A 12,569-nucleotide genomic window follows, 5' to 3' on the forward strand; every position below is an offset into this window, starting at 1 on the left:
AATTGAGGAAAAACTGGTGAGACTGCACCTTGAATACTGTGTTCAGTTCTGGACCCCTCACCACAAGAAGGATGTTGAGGCTCTGGAGCTTGTCCAGAGAAGAGCAACGAAGTTGGTGAGGGGGCTGGAGAACAAGTCTTACGAGGAGCGGCTGAGAGAGCTGGGGTTGTTTAGCCTGGAGAAGAGGAGGCTGAGGGGAGACCTTATTACTCTCTACAACTACCTGAAAGGAGGTTGTGGAGAGGAGGGAGCTGGCCTCTTCTCCCAAGTGACAGAGGACAGGACAAGAGGGAATGGCCTGAAGCTCCGTCAAGGGAGGTTCAGGTTGGATATCAGAAAAAAATTCTTCACAGTAAGAGTCATTGGGTACTGGAACAGGCTGCCCAGGGAGGTGGTCGAGTCGCCTTCCCTGGAGGTGTTTAAGGAACGGGTGGATGAAGTGCTTAGGGACATGGTTTAGGGAGTGTTAGGAATGGTTGGACTCGATGATCCAATGGGTCCTTTCCAACCTTGTGATTCTGTGATTCTGTGATTCTGTGATAACTTTTTAATAACTAATAATTCAGAATTATTAAGTGAAAATGAGGTAGATATCAAAAGGTAGAAAAAGCACTGTCAGTTTTTCCCTATTTGTTTAGTTACATAAAATTGGAGATAGTCAAATTGAAAAAGAAAAAGACCCCAAACAACAAATTCATTTGACATTAAAGAAACTTAAGAATCGGGCATTACTGACATGTTAACACTGGAGGTGGTCTCTTAGCTTGGATTGGGATGAGAAGAGGTTCTGATATTTGAGTCTCCACTACTATGCAGTCTTCATAATCTCCTAGATATTCAGGAATAAATTGGACTGTATACTGGCATGCCATCCCAGGAGCAATCATTCCTCCCTTTCCTGGAAATTTTCCTTGGAAAAAAAAGCATGGAATTAAAAAAATTAAAGCCTTCCAAAGCTGGCACATGTATTTATGATCACACCTCCCCCTGGAAAGGTGCCTATAAACTCTACCTATTTATTGCCTAAGTCAAGCTGGTAAGAATGAATGGCCACAACGGGCCTGACAGTGTGACCTGTGTATCTGTGTACTTTCCACTGAACTCAGAGAAGAACTTTTGTGTCTGAAATATGCTTCTCATAACTACAGAAAACAGAGTGAGGAGAAACCTAGAGGCATAAGTCAGTTTTCCTCTGTAACAGGGCAACAAGGTTTACATGGGAGAGATCTAACAACTTTTAAATATTCTTCTCTTGTGACTGAGACAACACAACCTCCTCAAGCAATCTATGCAAGTGCCTGGCTGTCCTACCATAGGAAAGATGTTTTGCTTCCCTCAAACCTAATCTTCCTCGTGGCAACGGAACCATGCTATTTCTTGCCCTCTCCCTCTGCTGATTTCAATAAACACTACATCTATTCCTAGATAAATTTTGGGAAAGACTCAATCTAGGTATATCATGGATATATTTCAATCTAACTTCAAACATTTTAATGTTAGTCTTCTTGAATTCCTCATTAGACTATTTGAATCTGCTTATGAGTTGCATGTGAAAGATCCTAGAGACATAAACCAACCTTGAATCTCTAAAGAGCTGAGCAGATTATTGTCCTACCCAGAGCACTATGGACAGCAGAACGAAATATATAATGCCTCTGAAAAATCTCTATTCAAGCAGATAAACTGGATCTTTTATGTGTTAACATCTTAAAGACAATAAAAATAACCCTTACCTGGCCCAATGGCAAACACTGAAGTTGAAGGGGGGATAAGTCTTACGTGGTGACATGTTGAAGTGATGTTCTGCAGCTCTATATTCTTCTTCATTTAAGAAGAAAAATAAAACACTCCATTGTATTTATCATCACTCACTGTAATATTTGCAGTTTCCCTAGTACTCCCCCAGTAGTAGTTAATTTAACACAATTGGCCTAAAAAAATCACAGTTTATATAATAAAGGCTGAATCAGATACTTCCAAAACCAAGCAGAGACTGAAAAGGGTCCCTTTTAGTTTTCACTGCTTAGTGCTTAGTGCTTCGGAAGCTAAAGGGTCATTAATTCAATATAAAGAAGAAAAACAGATGTTTCTTACAGTGTAGAAAGCCCGAAAGGCTGAGTGAAATATGTAGATCATGGCAAGAAGTAATGCTTCTCAGTGGCAGAACCAAGTGCCTTCAAAGTAAGTTCTCACCTCATAAACCTGGCCAACTTCATAATCAGAAAACAAAACAGTAGCTGGCTTGGCAAGAAACACAGGAACAAATGAAGTATCTCTGAAAGTTAAAAAAAAAAAGGAGACATTATCTTACTGCCTAGTTCTTTAAATACTGATAAATCAAAAAACTGCAAAATGTATTCCTTGGCGAAGCCAAAATGTCATACAGAAATACTTTGTTTCATAAGAGAACATACAAACATACAGCTCAAAATATCTATGTGCAATTCCACAGCAATTCCATAGTGGAGCTCTCTGCGTGCACCAGATCAGAATCACGAAATTGCATTTACTACATACCCTTTGTTATCTTCTGCTTTTCTTCTGGCTATGGTTTCTTCGACTTTTTCTTGAGAAAGAACAAGTGATTTGCCTCCATGAAGAGCATTTAGTGGGAAAAAGCGAGGGTTCTTCAAGTAATTCTGTTTTTTCTTAAGTTTGACAAGGTAAGTCAGCTCACTTTCTTCCTCTGCTTTGCACTTACTGTCTTTCGAGTCTAGCTTCTTTGAAAAAGAAAGAGATCATGGTGCAACATTAAACATGGCAATTTTGAGGATAATGAAAAGGCATCTGTATGTGTCTAATCACAGCTATGCAGCAATGAAAATTCATATAAAAATACTGTATTTCTGTTTCCTTAACAGATCAAATAAAGTACTGGAGCCCAATCAGCAATGTATTGATATTCATCCTTCATTACAGCAACAGCAACAGTCTTGACAGGTTAAACCAAATCAAGCTGGAAAATGTACCTGACTTGCCTTTTTAGTCTGGTGGCCAGAGTCTGGAGCGGAAGGCAGAGTTAATGTGGATAAAAACATATTTGGCACACTAACAGACATTGTCTGTAGGTGTACAATATCAGCAGGTATCTGGTTGCACAAGTCTGAAGCAACACGCTGTTTAAAACTAAACGTCTTTTTCATGTAGCCAGGCTCTGACTTTCCTGCAAGACAAAGAAAAATTGAATTCTGTAAGATAAAAATGTGAATTATAAGCAGTTATTCTAAGCGTAGTGGTATGCATTTATTTTAGTCTTGTTGATGGTAGAAATACACTTTAAATCCTCTAGAATTTAATTTACAATTTATTTTGCATGAATGAAGCTTAGTGCTTTAAGAAGAAAGCTTTTAGAAATACTAATTAAATAAGCTATATACAAAGAAAGTTAGACTACTTTCAGAAAGCTATGTTAATCTTACAATTGAGTGGGAATGTCCTGTTCAGTTTATAAAAAGCTCTATATGATGGATGTAAGAGAGTAGGGAAATTGACATAAATAGGATGTACCAACAAGTCCCACATTCCTATAGTTAGCAAACTATATTCCTACAACTGGCAAACTGAGATGTTAGATTTTTGGCTTTATTTGGAATTACAATGGAAATAAAACCCCCAAATCTTGGAATTTGTGACTAAAATGATTACACTAAAATGCTTGTTTTTACTTGACTGAAAAATTTCATTTTAATACTAAAACCTTTCACTTTGGCTTATATATGAGTACAAGAATTAAAGAAGTCTTAACTTCGCCCAGAAGATTTTTCTTACTGACCTTCATTTGCAAATTAAGCTGATGTATTCCCAGAACTGGAAAATTTTAAACCCAAAATAAAGAATACAATTTTATTTCACTGAAAATAGTTTTTATTTTAATATAACCACTTCTATTCTCTGTATATACAAAACGTAGTTGCAGCTTTGTGCTAATGAAATTGAACAGAGGCAGAGCAGTCACAATTAATGTAGTTTTTGGTATCAGATGTAAAGGACTGTAAACAAATGTGTGACTACCATTACACTTCTTATTTAAGCACATTTAAACTCAATCATCCCTTAATTCCAGAGGAAGAGATTTTTAATTTATCAATTTTATTTTGATAATGTCCCTTTAGTAGAACTTTATGCTTGTAATACTAGAGTACCTTCTTTGGCAGGAAAATATAAAAATATACTCAGAACTGCTACTTCCTTGAATGCTTAAATTCTTACAGAGTGTTCTAAAAAGTCTAAATTATTCTCTGCTTTAAAAGTTACCTTTTGGTGCTTTTGCAAGAGGTAATTTATCACTAATGTAATCATCAGGGCAGGTTAAGTGATTTTTTCTAAGGAGTTCATTATCCACCATCCACCTAAAAGAGGATGCCACTGCAACAGCAAAACAAACCAAATCCAATCAAAAAAGTGCAAAAACTTAGTCCCTTAAGACCCATCATCTTGATCAATCCAAAGTAATGTTGTCTTTTTAAGTCATCAATTAGGTAATGTTTTTGGATACAGAAACAGTCTAGTGTTTTAATCCCAAGGCTTGGATGTGCATCTCTACCATTCTAAATTAGGTTCAAACCCAGCTATGCAGTCATCAGAGAAAAACTTAACCTCTGTCCATTGCTGCTGTATATCAAGGCGTGTGTGCTTGTAACAAAGTTAGGTAGTAAGCCATCAGTTGCAGACTTAATACCATGACAATGACTGAATCAGTTGGTTTCTTAGTGTTAAAAGGATGCTACTTTACTTGAAACCCTGAACAAAATCCTTCACAGCTGCTCTACTGATGTAAAACCACACCAAAGCATCATGAAGTTCAACAAGGCCAAATGCAAGGTCCTGCACCTGGGTCAGGGCAATCCCAAGCACAAATACTGCCTGGGTGGAGCACGGATTGAGAGCAGCCCTCATGAGAAGGACTTGGGGGTACTGGGGAATGAGAGGCTCAACACGAGCCGGCAATGCGTGCATGTAGCCCAGAAAGCCAACCGAGTCCTGGGCTGCATCAAAAGAAGTGTAAAAAGCAGGTCAACGGAGGGGATTGTCCTGCTTTACTCGACTCTGGTGAGACCTCACCTGGAGTACTGCATTCAGTTCTGGAGTCCTCAGCACAAAAAGGATATGAAGGTGTTCAAGGCTGGACGAAGCTTTGAGCAACCTGACCAAGTGGAAGGTGTCCTTGCCCCTGGCAGGGGGGTTGGAACTGGATGATCAAACTTTACGGTCCCTTCCAACCTAAACCGTTCTATGATTCTAAAAGCTTGCTGAGTCAGTGTCAGTCCTACCACTGATTCAGACAAATGCTGTGCTGGTCTCCAGGTACCAGAAACATGTACTGGGGAGAGACAGAATTTCCAGAACTCTCACCTGGTGGCAATCCTATTTTGTGGAAATCTTCTCCTGCATCTGCCTTCAGCATGTTCAGGGCCCTTTCTTCTTCAGCTTTTGCTTGATCCTGGGCCTGGATGATGTTCTCTTCTACTTTGTCAGCTTCTGTCAGTCGTTGCTCATACTCAGCACAAAGCTGTCATGGGCATGGGCAAATGCAGAGAAATGACTGTAATTTGAGCTGTCTTAAATTATTGAAGAGCATGTTGTAAATAAATGTCTTATTTAAGAGGTAAATCATCATTACTTTAGAAGCATAAACTGGCCTGTGAAACACCGTGATTCCTGCCATTTAACTTGTGCTGGGATTAGAAGCACTGCCTAAGAAAAATGTGTGAAAGATGAGGAGGCCCTTCAGGACAAGACACATTCATCTTTTACCTTCTGTGAGATGGTAGCTACTATGCTGTATTCTGCAGTAGCAAACTAGAACAAATTTAAAGTTAATGTTCTCTCATAGTTACTAGGAAGATTTCTAAAACTCCAAAATATTCCAGTAATGATACTTCACTCCTCCTGATATATTTTGGATCACTCTGCTCAGTGTGTTAAGTGCTTTACAAGCACAATGCAAAAAGAAAAATCCTGCCTCAAAGAGATATCAATGTAAGTTAAAGAGAGATTAGAGCAGAGACACAGAGACATATAAGACTTACACCTAGAGAAACTGACAGACATTGCTCTCAAGAGCACCTGTAGCCTAAGTAAGCTTTCTGTAGAGCTTCTATGTAATGAAGTTTAACATTTTGGCTCATTTAACAGAATGAAATCTATTTAGTTCTTCAAACAGAAAGGCTAGGATGCTAAAGGAGATACTTCCTCTCCTGCTCATTGTGGGATCCCTTCACTGGAATCCAGGATACAACTCCACCCCATGACAAAGTTGATACCTAAAATGGTTCAAATGGATTGGGCCCTATATGTGCTCTTTTTAAATCTAATAATACAGAGAGCCTTGGGTGACTCGTTCAGCTGTAACATACATGTTACAGACCTGTGCTGTCAGTTGAAATGAATCTTATCCAAGCAGTACATTTTGGGAGAAAGTATTCACATTTATTACTCAGAATACACTGGGCCCACCAATATATCATAGAATCATAGAATAGCTTGGGTTGGAAGGAACCTTAAAGATCATCTGCTTCCAACCCCCCTGCCATGGGCAGGGAATGTCACAGAATCACCAGGTTGGAAAGGACCCATTGGATCATCGAGTCCAACCATTCCTAACACTCCCTAAACCATGTCCCTAAGCACTTCATCCACCCGTTCCTTAAACACCTCCAGGGAAGGCGACTCCACCACCTCCCTGGGCAGCCTGTTCCAGTGCCTAATGACTCTTACTGTGAAGAATTTTTTTCTGATATCCAACCTGAACCTCCCCTGACGGAGCTTCAGGCCATTCCCTCTTGTCCTGTCCCTTGTCACTTGGGAGAAGAGCCCAGCTCCCTCCTCTCCACAACCTCCTTTCAGGTAGTTGTAGAGAGTAATAAGGTCTCCCCTCAGCCTCCTCTTCTCCAGGCTAAACAACCCCAGCTCTCTCAGCCGCTCCTTGTAAGGCTTGTTCTCCAGCCCCTTCACCAGCTTCGTTGCTCTTCTCTGGACATGCTCCAGAGCCTCAACATCCTTCTTGTGGTGAGGGGTCCAGAACTGAACACAGTATTCAAGGTGCGGTCTCACCAGTGCTGAGTACAGGGGAAGAATAACCTCCCTGGACCTGCTGGTGACCCCATTTCTGATACAAGCCAAGATGCCGTTGGCCTTCTTGGCCACCTGGGCACACTGCTGGCTCATATTCAGTCGGCTGTCAACCAGCACCCCCAGGTCCTTCTCTTCCGTGCAGCTCTCCAGCCATTCTTCCCCCAGTCTGTAGCGCTGCATAGGGTTGTTGTGCCCCAAGTGCAGGACCCGGCATTTGGCCTTGTTAAACCTCATGCCATTGGTCTCGGCCCAGCAGTCCAGGCTGTTCAGATCCCTTTGCAGAGCCTCCCTACCCTCCAGCAGATCGACACTTCCTCCCAGCTTAGTGTCATCTGCAAACTTGCTGAGGGTGCACTCAATGCCTTCATCCAGGTCATTGATGAAGACATTGAACAGAGCTGGACCCAGTACTGAGCCCTGAGGAACTCCACTTGTGACTGGCCTCTTGTGACTGGCCTCCAGCTGGAGTTCCCCAGCTGTCCCTATATGTCCCAATAGATCAGGCTGCCCATATTAATAAATGACGCAGAAAAAATACAAAAGTTCATTTTTTCAGCTTTGATAACCCTTGAGAGGGTATGATGACACAAAATGGAAAAAATACCTGTTCCTCAAATCATCCAGCATAGCCTCTACTTTATACACTGACAATAGCTATCAGAGCAATGATTAATACAAGTATTTTGTATTTCTACTGTTGATTTCATCCAAAACAGCACTGAACAGCACTGCAAACGCTCATGGACTACCTGTCATAGTGCACCACTAAGTTAACCATGTACAAATAACACTTGCAGCATCTGGTTTCAAAATGCAGCACATGAGAACACTTAACTCCAAGATAGGAAGATTAGGACACTGTCTAGCAGTTACAGGGAGAAGTTGTCAGCCAGCAGAACAAGCATTTAAAGGGCTACTGGCTTTACTGGTTTTACTCTGTATCTGAAAAGCCATCCAGAGCCGAGAATGTCATGAAGAAACATGCAGTGATTATTGACTTCTGTGACAGGTTCTGTTAGAAACTGCTTAATTCCCATTAAAATGGCAGTTCTAGCATCCCGTCTTTTTATTTTATTTTACAGAAGACCTAGAAATTCCAAACAAGCAATGAAACCTGAACCCTTCTTGTACCTTCTGTAGCTCCTGTGTAAAACTCTCATGATAAATATCAAGTCCTCCTTGAGACTTGATCCAATTCATCTCAACGTCCACCCCAATAACATCTTTGGTGAACAGGTCCTCAAAAGTGTGAGCCAGCAAATAAGAGATGTCCTGAGGAAAGAAAAAGAGGATGTTAGTGATTAAAATCTGATATAGGATTGGAAGACATCCCTGGATGTGTGCAAATGGCTGGAATTAGCAAATGGAGGAGGAAAAGTGATGGAAAAGGGTTGGCGAAGATATGTGGGAAAGGACCCTGAAAGGTGACACACCGTGTGCACAGATGAAGACTGAGGGGGGGCAGGTTATGTGTGTATGTGTGTGCACATGTGCACGCAAGGCCATGCATGTACACAGACAGTGTGTCTGTGCTGGCTGGCGGGTCATGTTGGTGATGGTGGCAGACACTGTGTGCACACAGTGTACATGTATAGTTTATGGAGAGGTGTGTGTGCAGGGCTAGGTGAGAGGTAAGGAAAGGGACAATTCTCCTCAGCCAACTCTTTGTGGTGGATAACTCTCAGTGGGACAACTGTCCATGGGTCAACTATGCATGGCCGACTCTCTGTAGGGACAAATCTGTGTGGGGAGGGTGATGGCTACTGTTAAGGTTAGGATTAGAGTTAGAATCATAAAATGATAGAACGATTTGGGTTGAAAGGGACATTAAAAACCATCCAGTTCCAACTCCTCTGCTCTCGGCAGGAACATCTTCTACCAGATCAGGTTGCTCAAAGCCTAGAATCGTAGAATCACTGAGTCTGGAAAAGACCTTTAAGATCATCAAGTCCAACAATCAGCCCAACATCCCCATGCAGCCTCATCCCACCTGGCCTTGAACTCCTCCAGGGATGGGCCATCCATAACTTCTCTGGACAGTCTGTTCAAGTGCCTCACCACCCTCACAGTCAGAGTTGGTGTTAAGGTTTAGGACTCTCTGTGTAGAGTCGTCCCTGTGGAGAGCTATCTGTTTAGAGTTGTTCCATGGAATACTGGCCATGAAGAGCTGGCTGCGGAGAGTTATCACGGAATCATATCATTGTTTTGTTGGAAAAGACCTCTGAGATCATTGAGTCCAACCACACCTGTCCAACACTAAACAATAAGCCTAAGCACTTCATCTACCCATCTTTTAAGTACCTCCACAGATGGCTTCTCTGGGCAGCCTGTTCCTGTGCCTGATAAACCTTTTGGTGAAGAACTTTTTTCCTGATACCTAATTTAAACCTCCTCCGGTGCAACTTGAGGCAATTTCCTCTCATCCTATCACTTTTTACTTGGAAGAAGAGACTAACCTCCTTTCAAGCAGTTTTAGAGTAATAAGATCTCCCTTCAGCCTCCTTTTCTCCAGACTAAACAGCCTCAGTTCTCTCAGCTGCTCCTCATAAGACTTGTGCTCCAGACCTTTCACATTCTGGGTGTTCTCCAGAAGCTCAATGTCCTTCTTGTAGTGAGGGGCCCAAAAGTGAACACAGGATTCAAGGTGCAGCCTCACCAATGCTGAGCACAGGGGAAGGATGACTGTTTCTGATACAAGCCAGGATGCTGTTGGCCTTCTAGGCCACCTGAGCACACTGCTGGCTTATATTCAACCAGCTGTTAACCACCACCCCCAGGTTCTTTTCTGCCAGGCAGCTTTCTAGCCACTCTTCCCCAAGCCTGTAGCATTGCATGGCGTTGTTGTGACCCAAGTGCAGAACCTAGCACTTGGCCTTGTTGACAACTTCATTCCATTGGTCTCAGCCCCTTGATCCAACCTGTCCAGATCCCTCTGTAGAGACTCCCTACCCTCAAGCAAACCAACACTCCCGCCCACTTTAGTGTCATATGCAAACTAACTGAGAGTGCATTCAATTGCTTCATCCAGATCATTCGTCGAGTTCACATAATCATAGAATGCCAGGTTGGAAGGGACCTCAGAGATCATCCCGTCCAACCGTTTAGGTCATACATAGTTTAAATGAGAAGGCCCAGCACCCTGTCAAGCTAAGCCTTAGAAGTGTCTAGTGTAGAGGAATACACCACTTCCCTAAGGAGAAGTTTAGTTGTTTAATTGTTCTCATGGTGAAAAATTTTCTTCTGGAATCCAATCAGAATCTCCCAAGAGGAACTTTAACCCAATAACCCTTGTCTTTTCCATGTGACTCCTTGTAGAAAGGGAGTCTCCATCCTCTTAGAAGACACCCTTTATGTACTGGGACATAAAGTTATCCTAGAGATGAGCGGTGTTTGCGTGGGAGGTACAAGCTCTGCACAGGCTGTGTGTGTGTCAGCCTTTCAGAAGAGCTTGTGTCTGTGTGTCCTAGGGCTCTGTGTGTCCCAGGGCTCTGTGTGTCTGCGTGTCCCACAGCTCTATGTGTCCCAGCACTGTGTGTCTGCGTGTCCTGGGGCTCCCTGTGTCTGTGTGTCCCAGCACTCGGTGTCTGTGTATCCCAGGGCTCTGTGTGTCTGTGTGCCTCAGGCTCTTTGTGTCTGTGTCCCAGCAGACTGTGACTGTGTGTCCCAGGGCTCTGTGTGTCCCATGGCTCTGTGTCTGTGTGTCCCAGCACTCGGTGTCTGTGTATCCCAGGGCTCTGTGTGTCTGCGTGTCTCAGGCTCTTTGTGTCTGTGTGTCCCAGGGCTCTGTGTATCTGCATGTCTCTGGGCTCTGTGTCCCAGGGCTCTGTGTCTGTGTGTCCCAGCACTCTGTGTGTCCCAGGGCTCTGTGTGTCTGTGTGTCCCGGGACTCTGTGTGTCCCGGGGCTCAGTGTGTCCCAGCACTGTGTGTCTGTGTCCCAGGGCTCTGTGTCTGTGTGTCCCAGCACTCCGTGTGTCCCAGCACTCTGTGTGTGCGTGTCCCAGGGCTCTGTGTGTCCCAGGGCTCTGTGTTTGTGTCCCAGCACTCTGTGTCTGCTTGTCCCAGGGTTCTGTATCTGTTTGTCCCAGCACTCTGTGTCTGTGTGTCCCAGGGCTCTGTGTGTCTGTGTGTCCCAGCACTCTGTGTCTGTGTGTCCCAGCACTCTGTGCGTCCCAGGGCTGTGTGTCTATGTGTCCCAGGGCTCTGTGTGTCCCAGGACTCTGTGTATCCCAGGGCTCAGTGTGTCTGTGTGTCCCAGGACTCAGTGTGTCCGTGCCCCCCAGCCCCGCTGCGTTACCTGCGTGTGAGGGCAGAGGCTCCGCTCAGCCATAGCCGGCCCTGCGCTGGGGTCCCTCCCGGTCCCCCCTCTCCCTCCGGGTCCCCTTGGTTCTTCTTCGCCCCCCCCCCCAGCGCAGCTGACGCCGTTGCTGAGCGACCGCGTGGGTGGAGCAGAAAAACCGGAGACTCAGCCCCGTTTGAGGCTCCCCGGAAGCAGGATAAGGGGGGGGGGGGCGATAAGAAGACATGCTTCCAGCCTCTTCTCGGGCTTCCTCAGCCTTCTGTCACCGCTTTGATAAAAGACTCATAGAATCACCAGGTTGGAAAGGACCCACTGGATCATCGAGTCGAACCATTCCTAACACTCCCTTAAACCATGTCCCTAAGCACTTCATCCACCCCTTCCTTAAACACCTCCAGGGAAGGTGACTCGACCCCCTCCCTGGGCAGCCTGTTCCAGTGCCTAATGACTCTTTCCGTGGATAATTTTTTTCTGATATCCAGTCTGAACCTCCCCTGGCGGAGCTTCAGGTCATTCCCTGTTGTCCTGTCCCCTGTCACTTGGGAGAAGAGCCCAGCTCCCTCCTCTCCACAACCTCCTTTCAGGTAGTTGTGGAGAGTAATAAGGTCTCCCCTCAGCCTCCTCTTCTCCAGGCTAAACAACCCCAGCTCTCTCAGCCGCTCCTTGTAAGGCTTGTTCTCCAGCCCCTTCACCAGCTTCGTTGCTCTTCTCTGGACATGCTCCAGAGCCTCAACATCCTTCTTGTGGTGAGGGGTCCAGAACTGAACACAGTATTCAAGGTGCGGTCTCACCAGTGCTGAGTACAGGGGAAGAATAACCTCCCTGGACCTGCTGGTGACCCCATTTCTGATACAAGCCAAGATGCCGTTGGCCTTCTTGGCCACCTGGGCACACTGCTGGCTCATATTCAGTCGGCTGTCAACCAGCACCCCCAGGTCCTTCTCTTCCGTGCAGCTCTCCAGCCATTCTTCCCCCAGTCTGTAGCGCTGCATAGGGTTGTTGTGCCCCAAGTGCAGGACCCGGCATTTGGCCTTGTTAAACCTCATGCCATTGGTCTCGGCCCAGCAGTCCAGGCTGTTCAGATCCCTTTGCAGAGCCTCCCTACCCTCCAGCAGATCGACACTTCCTCCCAGCTTAGTGTCATCTGCAAACTTGCTGAGGGTGCACTCAATGCCTTCATCCAGGTCATTGATGAAG

General features: G+C 44.6%; 1 protein-coding gene across 6 annotated transcripts in view; it reads right to left on the reverse strand.

Moving 5' to 3' along the window:
• DLEC1 (DLEC1 cilia and flagella associated protein) overlaps positions 1-12,569 on the reverse strand; it is an 88,416-nt gene that overhangs the window by 40,487 nt on the left and 35,360 nt on the right. For 2 of the 6 annotated variants that reach the window (XM_054060168.1, XM_054060167.1), the window contains exons 1-9: positions 11,370-11,448; positions 8,206-8,346; positions 5,353-5,509; positions 4,255-4,365; positions 2,970-3,163; positions 2,518-2,720; positions 2,194-2,275; positions 1,734-1,821; positions 737-910 (exon numbers count right to left, since the gene is read on the reverse strand). In XM_054060168.1, the coding sequence (XP_053916143.1) occupies positions 737-910; positions 1,734-1,821; positions 2,194-2,275; positions 2,518-2,720; positions 2,970-3,163; positions 4,255-4,365; positions 5,353-5,509; positions 8,206-8,346; positions 11,370-11,402 (1,183 nt within the window). In that variant the 5' untranslated portion in view covers positions 11,403-11,448. Of the gene's footprint in view, positions 1-736; positions 911-1,733; positions 1,822-2,193; positions 2,276-2,517; positions 2,721-2,969; positions 3,164-4,254; positions 4,366-5,352; positions 5,510-8,205; positions 8,438-11,369; positions 11,449-12,569 lie in introns of those variants that run through there. The other 4 variants (XM_054060170.1, XM_054060169.1, XM_054060171.1 and 1 more) reach the window with 4 other exon arrangements.

This window comes from Cuculus canorus, chromosome 2, assembly GCF_017976375.1.
Source record: "Cuculus canorus isolate bCucCan1 chromosome 2, bCucCan1.pri, whole genome shotgun sequence".
NCBI lineage: Eukaryota > Metazoa > Chordata > Aves > Cuculiformes > Cuculidae > Cuculus > Cuculus canorus.